This window comes from Lissotriton vulgaris, chromosome 1_1 (genome assembly GCF_964263255.1).
Source record: "Lissotriton vulgaris chromosome 1_1, aLisVul1.2, whole genome shotgun sequence".
In the NCBI taxonomy this organism is placed as follows: domain Eukaryota; kingdom Metazoa; phylum Chordata; class Amphibia; order Caudata; family Salamandridae; genus Lissotriton; species Lissotriton vulgaris.
Window position 1 is genome coordinate 2,078,306,154 of NC_141685.1, and position 16,745 is coordinate 2,078,322,898.

The 16,745-nt window shown below is 44.5% G+C and overlaps 1 protein-coding gene across 1 annotated transcript in view; it reads left to right on the top strand.

Annotated features, from left to right (window-relative positions):
- Nucleotides 1-16,745, top strand: part of SLC15A5 (solute carrier family 15 member 5) — a 394,335-nt gene that overhangs the window by 340,475 nt on the left and 37,115 nt on the right. Inside the window, exon 7 of the mRNA XM_086938942.1 lies at nt 11,767-11,898. Coding sequence (XP_086795068.1) covers nt 11,767-11,898 — 132 coding nt within the window. The remainder of the gene's footprint in view (nt 1-11,766; nt 11,899-16,745) is intronic.

The following is a 16,745-nucleotide window of genomic DNA, read 5'->3' on the forward strand; positions in this document are numbered from 1 at the left end:
TACGTGTACTGAACCTTTCTTGCTAACACATAATTCACCTGTGACTGGTAATACTAACATATGGGGCAAAACTGGAGCAGTTTCAGATTCAACAGTGAGGATCATAAGGCTAATTGTGTAATTACCTAATCCATATACTTCATTTTCTAGATCAGTTCCTATTCGAGTGGGAAGTCCTTCTTTATCAGGATAACAGACGTTGAGCAGGACTAAGTTCAAGTTTCCCCAAACCCAGCCCCCATCGAAAACAGCAATATCAGGATCTAAAGAATTAATTATTTTAAACCATGCTCCACAGGAGCCATTGTGAGTGAATGGGTACGGAAAGAGAGGCAGAGCTCCCTTGTAATTCTGGTAGGGAGGGAGTCGACCACATATCCAACAGTCTGTAGCATTACTTGTCTGATGGGAATGGTGTAACATACTAATGAATGTATTGTTGCGCAGCGCAAGTCTGTAAGAGAGTTCATGTGCAGGAAGTTCACTAAAAGAGTGTTCAGCAGAGACATTGTAAGCAGATTGTTCACGCCTGAAAATAGGCCAGTACATAGGAAGCAGAATGCTGGCAATAATAATTAGAATACTCAGAATAAACATGATTATTAGTGTCACTATGCAGTGACTACGAAGTGATTTGCAATATGTTCTTCTCTTTTCCTCTCTCTCTCTAACTCGATCTAGGGGATACATGTCAGAAACTATTTAACCGATTCACCTAAGGGAGGACTTAAACAATTAAACTGTCTGACTTGCTAGATCGAAGCTTCATTCGGTAAAGTTCTTGAGGAGTCTTTTCTCTTTTAGGCACAGTAACGTCTTGTGCTTCAACACAGTCTTTGGTGGGGGTGGACGAGTCAGAGTCCTGTTTCAGTCCGTTTTTTAGTTCATTGCATAGCTTGATGTGACTCGTGTGGACCCACCCCTTTCTCCCCTCGATTTTCACGGCGGTCCTAGTGGTAAGCAGAACGGTCTTTGGAGACTTCCAGCGGGGCTCCAGCGGACTTTTCCGGTCGAAATTCCGGACGACTACCAGGTCACCTGGGCGGACCTCATTCGCCTTCACATCGGTGTTGTCAGGGAAGGCTGCGGCAACCTGTGAACGACATGATTGGAGTGCAGACATCAAGGAGGCAAGGTAATCTGTCAACATGTTACAATCAATATCAGTGATCTTTTTCGGAACGGGCGTCCCCCACATATTCGGCGGTCTGCCAAAGACCACTTCGTACGGGGATAGCCCTGATCTCGAGTGGGCGACCATTCTCATGTAGAATAGTGCCACGGGCAGGGCGACTATCCAGTCGACCCCTTTTTCCTGACAGATCTTGGCAAGACGGATCTTTAGTGTCTGATTATGCCTTTCTACAAGGCCAGCTGCTTCGGGATGTCGGACACAGTGGAACCTCCACTGATATCCTAGCAAGAGGGAAACTTGTCTCATCAACTCGGACGAGAACGGCTGTCCGTTATCTGAGTACACGACACGGGGCAAACCGTACCGTGGGAAGAATTCACGAACCAACTGTCTGGCAGTGGTCGGAGCAGTGTAGTCTGGGACTGGGTATGCTTCGGTCCAGCGGGACAGAGCACAAACAATTACAAGGACATACTTAAATCCTCTACAGCTATTCATCTGGATATAATCCATCTGGAGGACTTCAAAAGGGTGATCGGGAGGATGAAATCCACCTTGCTCAACAGGGACGCTTTTACCTGGATTGAACTGACAACAGATCATGCAAGTACGCACTTTCTGTTTTGCTGCTGCTCGTAAGTGTTTGTTGTACCAGAGATTCTGTAAACTGTCTAACATGGCTTTCTCTCCAAGATGGGCAGGACTATGTGCTGTATTTATCATGACTTGAACCATTGAGTCGGGGAGAAACCATATGGATTTTCCCTTCGTCACCCAACCTTGGTCTGTCTGAATCCCTCCTAGTTCAGTCCATTTCTTTATCTCCTCTGGGGTAGCATGTGTCTGGATATCAATTACATCTAGGGCGGGATCTCTAACTGCCATACACTGGGTCTGAACTATTGTCTTTGTCACATCAGTAGTCTGGGTGTGAGTCAGTGCTGTATGTTTTGCTGTCTGGTCTGCCAGGTCGTTACCCTGGGAAACAGAATCTGTGACTTTAGTATGTGCCTTACACTTCATGACTGATATGCCCGAGGGCAAATGTATTGCTTCTAACAGTGCTTGAATGAGGGGGCCATGTTGTATCTTGGCCCCATGAGAAGTCAGAAAACCTCGTTCTTGCCAGAGGACTCCGAAGTCGTGTACAACTCCGAAGGCATAGCGGGAATCTGTGTATATGTTAACATTTCTGCTCTTGGCTAGAATACAAGCTCGAGTCAGAGCGATGAGCTCTGCTGCTTGAGCAGACAGGGTGTCAATACGATGTGTTTCTTTAATTTCAGTTTCAGTGGTCACGGCGTACGCGGCCACTAGTTCTCCTGTACTTGTTCTCATGCATGAACCATCCACATAAAGTGTCAGGTCTGGATTTGTCAATGGGACATCTGTTAAGTCTCGTCTAGGCTTAGTTACTGCATTAATTATTTCTATACAATCATGCGGAGCTGGATCTGTCATAACTGTAGGTAACAGTGTTGCGGGGTTCAGGATGCTGCAACGTCTGATTTCTATGTGTGGCTGGAATAGTGTTAATTCATAACCTGTCAGTCGTGCTATAGTTAAGTGTTGAGTCTGGGTTCTGTTTAACAAAACCTCTACAGAATGTGGTACTTGAACTGTTAACTGATGACCTAAAACAATTGAATCACTTTGTCTTATTGCTAACGCTGTTGCTGCTACTGACTTTAAGCACGCAGGGAGTGCTTGAGCTACTGAATCCAATGTACTAGAAAAATAAGCACAAGGCTTATGTGAACCTGCTTGGTCTTGAGTGAGGACAGACAACGCTGTACCATCACGTTCTGTAACAAAAAGTGTAAACGGTTTGCTGTAACATGGTGTCGCTAAAACTGGTGCTTGGCATAAAACTTTCTTTAATTCTTCAAAAGCTTGTGTGTGTTCCTGAGTCCAAGGGAGGACAGTCGAAGTCACTGCCTCCTGTGTCGTTAACTGGATGAGTGGTTTAGCTAGAAATGCATACTGGGGAATCCATTGTCTGCAGTACGAGGTGAGGCCTATGAAGGCCCGCACTTCCTTTTGTGTCTTGGGTTGCGGCATGTTCACAATTAACTGAATGCGATCGGGAGTGAGCTGTCTCCCCACTTTGGACAGTAAGTGACCCAAGTACACAACTTGCTGAGCACAGAATTGTAGCTTCGAAGGAGACACCTTGTGTCCCTTGTCAGCCAGGAAATGTAAAACTGTCAGTGATGCTTTTTCACATTCGGGCTCACTTCGTGCGGTGATCAGCAGATCATCGACGTATTGTAGTAAAGCGGTGTTAACTGGCATTTGAATACAATCTAGTTGTCTTTTCAGTGCTTGACTATAGATGCTGGGGCTTTCTGTGAATCCTTGAGGTGCGCGCGAAAATTTGAAACTGCGTCCATTTAAACAGAATCCGAAGAGATATTGGCTCTCGGGATCAATAGGCACGCTGAAGAAGGCGTTCTTGAGATCAATTACAGTAAAGAACGTTGCTTCTGAATCAATAGCAGTCAAGAGAGATGATATATCGGGGACCACAGGATACTGTGGGATAATGCATTTATTCAATTCTCGAAGATCAATCACCAGCCGATATACTGGCGGTGCATTGGGATCAGTACCTTTAAGAATCGGAATGATGGGTGAATTACAGATATTGGAGTTGGTCTCGACGACCACTCCTTGGGCAATGAGCTCTTCAATGATTTTCAGTAAAGCCGCTACAGCATCGGGTGGTAACTTATATTGTCTGATTCTGGGTAATACAACACCTGCCTTGAGGGTAACGCGGTATGGTGTAATGTGCATACATCCTACATCAGTTGGGCCTTTTGCCCACAAGTAATCAGGTACATTTTTCAATCTGACGTCAAACTCACGAAGGACGTAATGGCCCTTGAAATCCCGCAGAAAGAGTCTAACCCCCTCCGGGGAACAGCATATTATAGCTCCTAGAGCTTTCAGTGTTTTAATTCCTAACAGATTTTCCGGACATGATTTTGTTAGTAACAGGTCTGTAACACGTGATAATGGACCCACAGCCAGGGGAACTGGTTCTGATACTTCATTTACAATAGGTTGTCCTGAAAAACCAAGGGAAACATTTTGTGAGCCTGAGAGGGGTGCCCCTGGAACTTCGTCATGACTTATTGTAGTGCGACTTGCCCCTGTGTCAATTAAAAACTTTCTATCTTTCCCCAATACTTGACTGTGTACATAAGGACCTTCTTGATCTACAGGAATCTCGATAAGAGGCAAGCCACCTTCCCTCTCTAGGCTGTTTCATGTATATCGGGAATATTCGGGGTAAGCAGACTGGGCATACTGGTACATCTGTTGTGAGACTTGCTGAGTTGCAGCAATGGGCTGTGGCTGTGGTACTGCTACGGTCTGTGTTGTCTGTGCAGATGCATGCATGGGCTGTGTATTCTGTGTAGACTGATGCTGGTTATGGTCTTGTCTAGGCGGATGCGGTCTCTCTTTAGTTTTACCTGTCGCTATGTTATGTTTCAGAACTGCACATTCGTGTACGTAGTGACCTGGCTGCTTGCAATAATTACATGTCCCTTTAACAGGAGCTGCAGCGTGACTTGTCTGGGTCGTACCTTTCCTGTGATTGTCGGATGGGACCGTCTGGGCTACTAACATTTTCATTTTCGTGTCTTTCATACGCTTCTGTTCCTGATCTTGTTCTTCCCTAATTCTATTCTGGTGATATTGTAACATTTGTAACATCTGGGATGGCGTATTTGCTTGCCATGTACTCTCGACTTTATACACTCTATTTTTAACTAACGGTAGGGAATTCTCGACTAACTTTGATACAAAAAGATGTGGGTACGACTCGCTACTTGGCTGGAGGCCACTATTGATAATAAAACATTTCTCGAATCTTGAATAAAAGTCGCTAGTATCTTCATCATGTTTCTGTTTACAGGACGAGATTGCATCCCAATCCTCCTTTCTAGTTGTCAATAATCTGGGCAGGACCTGTACTATTAAACCTGGTAATGCTTTAGTTTTGTCCCCAAGGCCTAACCCTGGAACCCGTTTCTTTTCTTCATCCTCTATTTCTGCCCAGGCAATCTTTGCGTCTCCCACCTCCCAGTCCTTTTCCTTTAATTTCTCGAATATACCCGTAGGCAATAATACTTTCAACATTTTCATGATATCATCATATGTGTAGTCCCCCATCAGTAACATGTCTTTGAGCTCTCTATGAAAACCTGCAGGGTCTTTATCATGGCACGGTACTAATTTCTTCATTTCTAACAGTTCTAATTTAGTTAGAGGCGTGTGCACATACACGCGTTTCAAAATTTTATCCTCACCCATAACAGGGTGCACTTCTCGCAAGGGGTTCTGACTTTCAATACCACCCCCGCACTGCATATGGTACATTTTCCTTTCTGGAGGTGGGGCGGGAACATATTCAGGACTTACAAAGGTGTCATATCTGCGTCGTTGTTCTAGAATTATTTGAACTAATTTAGTGCTTAGGCCTCTCCATCTATCCATCAGTAGTGCTTCTAGTGTCTCATGTAAGGGACCTGGATCGGAATAATGTTTTCTGTACTTAATGAGAAGGTGCTGAATCATATATACACCTGCTAATTTCTGTTCGTCGGGGGAGAGGTTCAGAAATGTCTGTGCTACGGTGTCATCATTATATATCTCTGCATTTTCGGCCCATGATACCGCTGATCGGGCTAATTCTTGTTCATCCATAGAATTGAGTACATGGTACCCAACTCGATCTCGAAGCCGTTTATCAGTTTCCTGGAACTGATGTTCAGCAGAATTCGGATTCGTTAAGGCAGAGAAGAAAACTCTCTTGCTTTCTGGACGGATACCCTTCCTAAGGTAGTTTCCCCTACCTACATATGCTATAGTGCTTGTAGTTGGTTCTGGTTCTTCAGATTCTTCTTCCTCCTCGGAGGGAGCCTTTTCTTTCTCTTTCTCGTGTACTGCTATCACTGCTTTCTTAATCTTTTTATACATGGCCTCTATGCAATTTTGTCTGTCATGTTTTCCATCGGCTATATTTTGACCCCACTTGTTCAATGCATCTAATTCACTCTGCTCTGTTCCGGGCCTGTCTCGTTCTCTTATTAGACAATTTATGAAAAATCGTAGTATCAGTGCTTGCATGGTAACTTTCTGTTTCTCCAGGGCATCCTTAATACTGTCGGGGTCCTTTCCCGTTTGAACGAACTCATATATTCTATCTAGGTGCTCCTTCATTCCTGCATAACATAACAAACTATCAGTAGCAGATCTTAACCGTAAAGACGCTAATACCATTAAGTCGTCCTGTCCAGGTTCTGGATCATATCTACAAACTGACATATTTTCTTTTAGTGCATCAAGACGGGATGAATTAGAAGAACGGGGGGATCTGTGCGTAAGAGGACTCTGCAGACCTCTGAGATTTAATCTGTGAGTCGGTGGCGGGGTCTGGAGACCCGCGGTCGCACCTCCTGAAGCGGAAACTTGGGCATTATCTCTGTGTGTAGTCAGTATCTGAATTTGTCTTTTAGTAGGATCTGATTGAAGTGGTTTCGGCAGATCAGTTTTAGGTGAGGGAAGTGGCGGAGCTGGCGGAACGGAACTAGTCTTTTTCGGTGTCGGCTGAGAGTGATCTTGGGGGGCAGTACCACCCCCGGCCCTGTCAGTAGGCAGGGCACGAACAGGCAGATTGGTGTAAGCTGGCGCTACATCTTCGAGATATGAATTTAGGAATATGTCTTTAGTAGTCTTATGCATTACTTTAGTTGGAACTAATGGTGACGGCAAATTTTTCGGTATTTCTGAAATGGCGTCAGGGGTACCATCGGCCAAAAGATACATGTTGTTCACTTTGCTATTTAGGATACGGTCTATTTGTTCTACTTTTACTCGAATTCCCTCAGTAACTAATTCATTTTCTTGGGCCTTTTCTGATTCTTTAAGCCTGTCTTCTCTACGGAGTGTTCTATCAGCACGCTTACGTGATTCCTTACGCCAAAATTCTATGGCGTCTTTCTGAGATTGTCTAGCTTTCTTTTTCCGTAATATTTCTTCTACTTTTATGATGCACTCGGCATCCCATGTTCCGTTAACTGGCCATCGGTATCTTTCCTCTAAGTGCTTGGTATAATCGGTCCATAACTCTAGATACAGGATGGCGTCTATGCCATGCTTATTATACATGAAATTACCTGGAGTGTCCCTAGGGGGGATCGGAATCTCTTCCTCTAACATCCCTTTCCTAGTTCCTATCTGCTTTAATTTGTTAAAAAACGGCATTGTGCCTACTTGATACTGGAATGCTTGATCCTTGATACTTAATGTCAAACGTAACTATTTATACAAGAACACAATAATGCACAAAAAACAATCACATTCATACCACGACATTAATTACATGAAACATTTAAAGACATAGCTAACTTCCCCTTACTCTGAATGTACCGCTCAACGATACAGATACACTGCTGTAACAGTGCAGAAATTCGGAATACTTTATATACTGCTAAACAGTACAGATACACTGCCTAAAAACAGTGCAGACCGGACTTGCGTACCCAAACCCGTCTAGATACGACCCAGCAATGGTACTCACCGGGAAGCACGGAAAACAGAAGGCCTCGGAAAACTCGACTGGACTCGACTCGGAACTTCGGAAAACTTCGGAAAACTTCGGAAAACTTCGGAAAACTTCGGAAAACTTCGGAAAACTGGTGGGCCTCTTCACACCTCGGACCTTGCTTCCTTCGGCTGGGCTCTGGTCGGGATCCTCCGCACTCCTCACCGCCTCGTCTGGGCACTGATCGCAGTCTTCGTCACCTCCGTGTGTCAGAGGGGGATGCAGGAAATCCTGCCAGTACACGTGTTGTCCGTCTAACTGATGGCAGGGGACACGGATTGCAACGCACCTTCCGGCGCGTGAGGTGGGGGAGGGGTCCCTGTTCGGGCGCCAAAATGATGTAAATAATTAATTTACTCTCTTAATTTCTATGCAGGTAAGTACTTAATCAATAATAACTCAATCGGAATGAAGGAAAACAGAGTCCGTGGTGTAAGAGTTTCTAAGGGTTTTATTCCTCATAAAGGAATCAGGATATCATGTTCTGACCACCACACAGGGTGTCAGAAGGGATAGATGAGCGCGCCCTCGTTTATTGACAATACATAGCTTATATACTTGATTTACATCATAATGTTCAATGTAAGAGGCGTAACAGCTGAGAGAAGACAAGATAACAGTATACACGTGGTGCTAGTACATCATCAAGAGGCGTAAACTAGGCGTGTGTGCTAGAAACGTCACTGATAGGTGACGCAAGTGGGTGGCACCAAGGGGTGGTGCTAACAGAATGTTGCAATGTCAGCAGAAATCGGGAGCTTGGATGCGCGCGCAGCTGCATGACGTGTGATGGACGGGGTGCAGGGGACTTGACATTTACACTGGCGGAAAGAGACAGAAGTCTGGCATGTCAGATCAACTTGTGCTTCTATCATATCTGATATCTGATGTTTAGGAACTAAGCTATCTGGGCAGGAAGGTCTCTAGAGCAGAAGCTATTCTATACTTGCTGTGAGTGCGTGTATAAGCGCCTGAATGTCTGAGGAGAAGCGTGGGGCATGGGGCCTTCCATGGAAGCATGGCAACAGAGGCTATGAATTACTTGCATAAAGACAGGTTGGCCCTTTAGCCCTGTAGCTGAGGAAGGGTGTTTACTGAAGCTAGCAGGCTGGAATGTATCTTCGGGGAGGAAAACAGATAACTCGAAGGTTATAGTCAATCTTGGCAGGCAGCAGGCTGAGCTGAGCACGGAGGGCCGCGCTAGAAGTAAGTCAGAGTTCACGGGTACGGGGGCTGCTTGGGCAGAGGCCCTCGCAGTCAGAAGCCAGAAAAAGAGGCTCGATGGCAGAGATTCAGGGCCTACTTTCAGCCAGGCTGCAAAACGTAGGAGTATACTTCAAAAAGACGTTGGCATAGCATACTTAGGAACGGACCATCAAACCCATTCATGGTGGGTCTGAAAGAGGACAAGTTAACGTTGGACGCAAATGTATTTGCGTCTTCATAGCTGGTACAGGAGGGAAGTTACATGCACTTTTAACTCGTACATGGAGTCGGTGGGGTACTCGCTAGGGAACACAACATGACCATAAAATTTATATTACCTCAATACAATACCTATCTATAAATTCAATATTACTAAGATTTTAATGACAATATGAGCCTTCTAATCCAATAAAAACATCATACAACAATACAGCTACCCTTCAGATTAGCAGTCATTAAACATACCACCAAATAAGTTGACATAAAATACTGTTCACAGTGTCAGCATTAACTAAACTGAACCCGGCTTCCTACCAAATTGTTACACACGATTATTTCTGAACAATTAATAATTTAAGACAACTCATTCATTTAGAACAGGAAAGCTGTGGCTTGTATGCTTGATTATTTCATCCAGAATTATGTCTATGCACATTTTGTCGGGCAAAACACCTTTGCTAGACCTGGCACCATTGGCGTGGGCCTCCTTTCCATTTTTTCGCTGTTGCCCCATATGTTTTTGCTATGTTTTGCTGGTCTAGATGCTTTGGGCACTTTGCCACTGCTGTTCACTGCCAAAGTGCAAGTGCTCTCTGCTGTAAATTGCTGTAATGGATTAGTGACTCCATGATTGGCTAATTTGATTTACTTGTCAGACCCTAGTACAGTGCTCCATGAGTGCCCAGGGCCTGTAAATCAAATGCTGCTGGTGGGCTTGCAGCACTGATTGTGCCACCCACAGAAGCAGCTTCTAAAATATAGTTCAGGTCTGCCATTGCAGAGCCTGTGTGCAGTCTGGGGCTGCCCTGTCGACTTGGCAAGTGCACCCACTTGCCAGTCCCTAAATCATCCCTTTTCTACATGTTAGTCACCCTACGGTAGGCCCAAGGTACACCTATGGACAGTGTGCATTGTATGTGAAAGGTGGGACAAGCCCTGGTGTGTGTGGCATGTCCTGATAGTGAATTACAGCCAATTTCGTTTTTCACTATCGCAAGGCTAACTAACTGTTCTCATAGGCCAGCATGGGCAGTTTGATTATAACATCTAATAATCCTAACTGAGCCAGGGAAAAAGGTAGAAAAGCGAGTTTAGTATGCCTGAACTCAGAATGTTAAAATACATCTTTTAGTGTGGGTGATTTTTACATTCTGTGTTTGAAAATACCATTTTTAGAAAGTAGTTATTTTCTTGCCTAACCATCCAGTTTGCCTCTGCTAGGTTTGTGTATTACATGTCTGGTTTGTGAGTGACAGTGGGCTGGAGAGGGCTTTGGCTCCAGCAGTCTGATGAGTCAGGGCTGGGCTGAATAGGACCTGGGTTGAATACAGAGTAGGGGGAGGAAATTTCCTTTCACTTGGCTGAGCCTACATTGAACAGAGAGCAGGGGGAGTAGATTTATTTTAAGCTACCTGGGCCAGGTCTGCTTTCAACAATGCTGTCTCCACCTCCTGTCAGGAAGCTGCACCAGGGAGGACAGAACTGGTTTGGGCTGGGTACAGACACTCTCTGCCTTCAGAGAACAAATCAATTGTATGTATAAAAAGAGGGGCCCAGACCCCAGAACTTTAGAACAATTCTGGGAATCAAAACAAAATTTTGCCAAGGAGAGAAACCAAGGAAGCTGAAGGAGGAGACTGCCCCTGCGCTGGTTACTGTTAGGGGTTGGCCTGCAGTGGTTACTTATTTCCAAGGAATGGAGAAAAGGAACGTTGTGTGTACTTTATCATCTTGAGGAAGATCTCCAAGGGCTTGAAGCTGGGCTTGCCTCCTGTTCTGAAGTCTCAGGGAGACAAAGACTTCACCACCAGCTCCCCTGAATTTCCTTGCTGTGAATTCTACCTGCAGAGAGGTCCCTGCTGTTGTTTTAGGACCTCTAGAGACTGCGTGTCGCTGGGAGCTGAAAGCACGACGCAACGAGGAAGAAGCATGTTGCCGCCGCAGCTGTTGCCATTGCATTCCTGAAGAAGCGTGCCGCCTCCCAGCTGTTTGCCGTCGCATCACCGAGGAAGCGTGTCGTATCGTCCGAGAAGTGTGTTGACGCCGCAGAGGTTGCCGTTGCATCACCAGAGAAGTGCATCGCAGAGCCTGTCGCTGCTCAAGAAACCCCTAATTTCGCCGCAAGGCTGTCGGGCGTGCACGCATCATATCCAAGTTATCACATCAAAGACGCCATCTTGTCACATCGCATGGATTGTCGCATTGCACTGAGGCGCCATCTTGTTGCATCGCAACTGGAACATAGTAATTAAAAGAACGTATCCCCTCCTTTTTTCTTTTTACAAATTAACCACTGGTTCTAACTTGATTCCCATTTAATCAGTGGGCTCTTGCATTACAATTAGGTTCTGCGTGAAACCCTCATGATCAAATGCAAACTAGAATAGGTTCTTATTAGGTCCTTAATGTACGTTTTTAAGCTGTTAGAGAAAGAAACTTACCGAGATAAAGTTTGCAGGTCAATATAATTCAGTCAGCCCAAATATATTTAGCAAATTCTTTAAACTCGGAGAAGTATTTGGTGCACTAACTGTATTTACACAAGATTCTATTTACAAATACTTTAATTTTTCATTTTTTTTCAAAGGTGCAATGATCACTTTCCGGCGTGTACCAGGCAGAATACGAGGAATTTCAATGCATTTTCTCACTCTCTTTAATGGGGCCGGATGTTTCGTTGGAGCGTTCATTATTCAAACATCTTATGCAGCATCTAAAGGTAAGAGCTTATTTGAGATTAATTCTGATTACCCAACATGACGACCTTTATATTTCAGTTGTTGATAGTGTAATAATTTACCCTCAGATAGCATTTGAAACGAACGATCAAAATTCGGATTTATTGTCACGTCCAAAGGAGTTCTCTTATCACCAAATTCAGAGTGGTTACACACAGTGAAAAAAGAAAGACTGGACTCAGAGGGGTTCTGTGCTTCAAAAAGAACCATTTGCAAGGTTGCATGTGGCGATATGCGAAACACCATGACTAAAGAGCAATAGATTAAAGAAATAAAAATAAAGGTCCACAAACCTTTTAATAAAAAAGAATGGAATTGAATAACCAAAATGCATACAAAAGGGTATGAATAAAATCAAGGGTTCCCCACATATTATTGCAAAAGGTAGATTGATGAAAAATAAGATACAAAATAAGAAATAGAAAAAATTTAACCACCAAGAAAATAACTCCTTTACTCTAAATGGCCATCACACAGCAGCAGAGCAATGGTTCATTGGAGAGGAAACACAGGGTTTTCAAATGCAATGGTTGTACATATGTGGAGTGGTGTGGCTCACTGGTTAGAGGCGGCAGACCCGGAAGCAGAGAACGGCCCGGGACCAGGGTTCAATTCCTGACGCTGCAGGGTCGTGGACTCAATAATTCTCGCCTCTGTGCCTACTCTAACCAGGGATCACACTCGGCAACTCTGGGCATTAGCTTGCCTCATCTCTACAACGGCCCCCGATATTCGCCGGGGATGCCTGGTTTCACCTTGGAGATAGACAATCTCACAGGGATAGCCAGGACGGGTTCCCCAGCGGTCTACAGCGCCATGATGCCTCAGGGCAGCAGTGTGCTTTACAAGACACATACATACATACATATAATGAATGATACATTACAGAAAAATGTTTCCTCACTCACATCCATCTTCTCAACCAGAACCGCCCCCATTCACCCATACTCTCTACTTCCCTTTGCCAATCATATTCATAATAATTATTGGCCTGATTTGTAGCTACACCATCAGAACAAAAAAGTATTTTACTTTGTCACCCTGATGGTGTGACTGTTCTCCAGAATTTAGAGATGCCAACTGCCCCAGCTGACACCTCTTAGATTGGCAGGAACCGCCGTCATTGTGGTTCCTGTCAATGCATTGTAAGTGTGCTGCACGGCTCCGAAAACATGATTAATTTTCTTTCAATTTCTTTCTTCATTTTCAAACAAAAATTCCAAACTAGGATTTTCTTTTTGAAAATTAAAAAGCAATAACCACCCGCACAATGGGAGTTTTCTCCAATGGCGTGGGGTTGTCATTGAAATGTTTTTATTTTCACTTATCACCACGTTTTGTATGGCGATAAGTGAAAGTAAAAATTTGCCATTGGTTCAACCATTCTATATGGGGCAGGTGAAGAAATGGCAAAACTTCTGACCGTTCTTACTCTATCGGGCTGTTGGATGTGAATGTCAACAGTGGAGCCCAAGTCGTCTTCACTACTGACATACTGAAGTCTCTAAATGAGGCAGGTGAACCTTCAGTATGACTCTTGCTGTTGGACAGCGCTCCTTTCCCCCATACTCTAAAGCAGGCCATATATCATTTGTGATAGGAAATTAATAGGGATACAATTAAGAAATTTCCGTTATTACAAGAACATATTGGTTATTTTACCAGTAGTTGTGAGAAGCACTCAGACATGCCATAGTTATTGTACTATTTGAGTACACACATCCAACTACAGATGTAAGTTACTTTCAATTTTGCAAAAACCTTGATGAAAATGTTACTTTCTAAGAGCGTTTAAGCAAGTTGAACTCAGTGGAGGAGGTGTACATCTCCCACCTTTACGTAGCAGACATCCCACTCCAACTCAATCAACCGCACACCACTCTTCCTCTCCTTATAAACTATAAGCCTTCTTCTAATAACCTTAAATTCTAAGGATCCCTCACTGACTCACTAGCAGACAGTGCTGTCCATGCTGTGAGAAACTGGGATGTTGGTTGACTGGAGTGAGCCTTGGTCAAGCTGCAACCTCAATCCTTGTCAAGGTGAACCACAAGCCAACCCTAATTTAACCTGTGCTCAACCCTCTGATAGCTCAGCACAGAGCAGTAAGGCTTAACTGAGAGGCAATATGTAAAAGTATTTGCGCAAACCTTCAAACAGTAATAAAGTGAAAAACACCATACAAAAAGGATCCCACACCAAGGGGCTCATTATGATCGCTGACGGACTCGAATCCGTCCGCGACCATAGAGGAGGAGGGAACCTCCGCATGGCCTGCGGAGTTCCCTCTTGTCAAATTAGGATGTGACCACCACCCTGGCGGTCACATCCTCTATTTTTACCATTGCTGCGGGTGCGGCTTCAAGCTGCACCCGCCGCAATGGTAAAAATGCATATATTGCATTTGTATGCAGAAAGCGGCAGGCACCGTGCGGTGCCTGCCGATTACTGCATACAAATGGAGGGAGATACCATAGGTACCCCCCATGTGCACCCCCCACCACCTCCCTTCACCCAGGGGGCCCGCAAAGGGCCCCCGCAGTGAAGTTACACATGCTTTTCCACGGCGGAAAAGCCGACGTGGAAAGGCATCTCTTTTGCACCATCCTAATGTGGCTGGCGGTGTCTGATAGACACCGCCAGCCACATTACAGATTTTCCGCCGCGGTTGTAAGTCAACCACGGTGGAAAAGCGGCGGACTGAAACCAGGACCCACCAGCCATCCTAATGTGGCGGTAGGTCTTTGGTGGGTCCGCAGGGGATTTTCCACATCCTCCGGGCCGGCGGTGACTTCCGCCGGCCCGGAGGATGCAGAAAATCCTCCATCATAATCAGCCCCCAAGTTAGGAAAATAGACTTATATTTTGTAAATAAAACAAGACCACAATATCCAACATCCAATCAGTAGATCCTGTGATATTCAATTTTAAAGATTTTAGTTAAAATAGCACCAAAAAGCAGAAAGCGCCCACTGTGGATACAGGTTTGCTCCAGACTGGGACAAATTCACAAGTTCAGGCTGATCACAATGGAGTGCAGGCTGGCTACTAGTTGGGGCAGGTGAACAAAGTACCTTCAATCCTGGTTTGTGGAGCTTTGCAAGGATCCTCAGAGACTGTCTGATGGGACTAAAGTGCTTAGGCAAGATGATGCTAACTTTCTGAAAGTGGCATTTTCAGAACTGTTATTTAAAATCCGACTACACCATAGGTTAAAATGTTATATTGCAATTCCAGACACGCCAAAGATGAAGTGGTTAACGGTTCCCATTTGGAAATGAGACATATAAAATGTAATAAGGAAATTCCAATGTTATCCTATCAGAGGGGTACATGTCCAGCTTTTAAGTAATTGCAGAATTAAATGGCTCAGCACTACAATTACTTTATATGCGAATATCGCAGATTGAAATTCAAACCAGTGTATTTGAACACAATTATTTGTCAAAATGCACAGACTCTACTGTATTATTTCAAAAGAATAAATTTCTTTATTAACATTATTCTTCTTTAGTTTAAAAAAACTATTCTTTCTCTATTCACATGTAGCCAAAGTGTTTTTGTCCCAAAGGACTTCTTCAGTGCTTACACGGAAGTTATTCTGAATGAACCAGCAAGGAAGTATTATAATGTGACCTGTACACTAATTTTCTCAACAATGTCCAGATTTCCCTAGTACCTAGTACCTCTTGTGGGAAGGTGCCCACTTCTAGATGTACCACTTTGTGTAATATTTCCTGAGGTCAGAAGGTCTCCATATGACTCTGTGTTTTATAGCATTGTATTAAAAACTGATAAGGAATTTCTTGTATTTGTAGTCCGACAGCTCACATCAAAATATCTGCAGCATGTCCTAAATACTGTTCCACCCGCCCCTCGGGCTTTCCGTGGCCTACCTTAGGGGTGACTTATATGTATTAAAAAGAAAGCCTTGAGCCTGGTAAAATGCTGCCATGTCAAAATGGCAGATTAAAACTGGACACACATAAGCTGCAGTGGCAGGCCTGAGACATGTTCAGAGTCCTACTTAAGTGGCCCACTAGTAGGATTTAATTTACAGGCCCTGGACACAGGTAGTGCCACTCTACTAGGGACCTAGTGTGGCTCTTGAGCTCTTACATTCAAGCTTTTAGGCTCTTCATGACCGTGTAAGGGGCCCGTTTGTACCGGAGCCATGCTGCTCGCACCAAAAATCAGCAAGAGCCACCACAAGGCTATCGCTTCATCCACCAGCATGAGTGAGGGACCACCACCGTAAAGCTCCAACCCATCCGCCTGTGATCCGCAGCCTGCTCTTCACACCACGCCAGCTCAATCATTCAATGAATCAAGTGGGTTTTGTAATGCGCAGCTAATCACCCGTGAGAGTATCCAGGCACTAAGATCCAACCTGTTTAGGTAGCCTCAGTTGAATAGCAAGGGCTTGAATCCTCTTCTTAACTCCTGAAGAGAAGGTGAAGTCCATAGATTGAGTGGGAAGCTGTTCCAGGATTTCTCAGGATGGTGGAAGGACTGTCGTCTGGACTGTCCTGTACTGTTGCTTCAGTGAATGCAGGATTTGTAGGTGAGAGAGGAAGGCAGATTGCAGGAGCCTGGAGGGTTGGTGGAAGCTCAGGCAGTGGTTGAGGTAAGCTAATCTTTGCCTGTGCAGCACTATGATAAGGGACCCCGTCTTCAACCTATTGAAGCCATTTACTTTGTGAGGCCCCATTAAATGGTAACACCATACAGATATCCTCCTGAAATTTGTATAAAGCTCATGTTCGAGGGTGTCTTGGTGGTGAACTTACAGATGTTTATTGTTACTCAACTGTACTCATCTTTTATA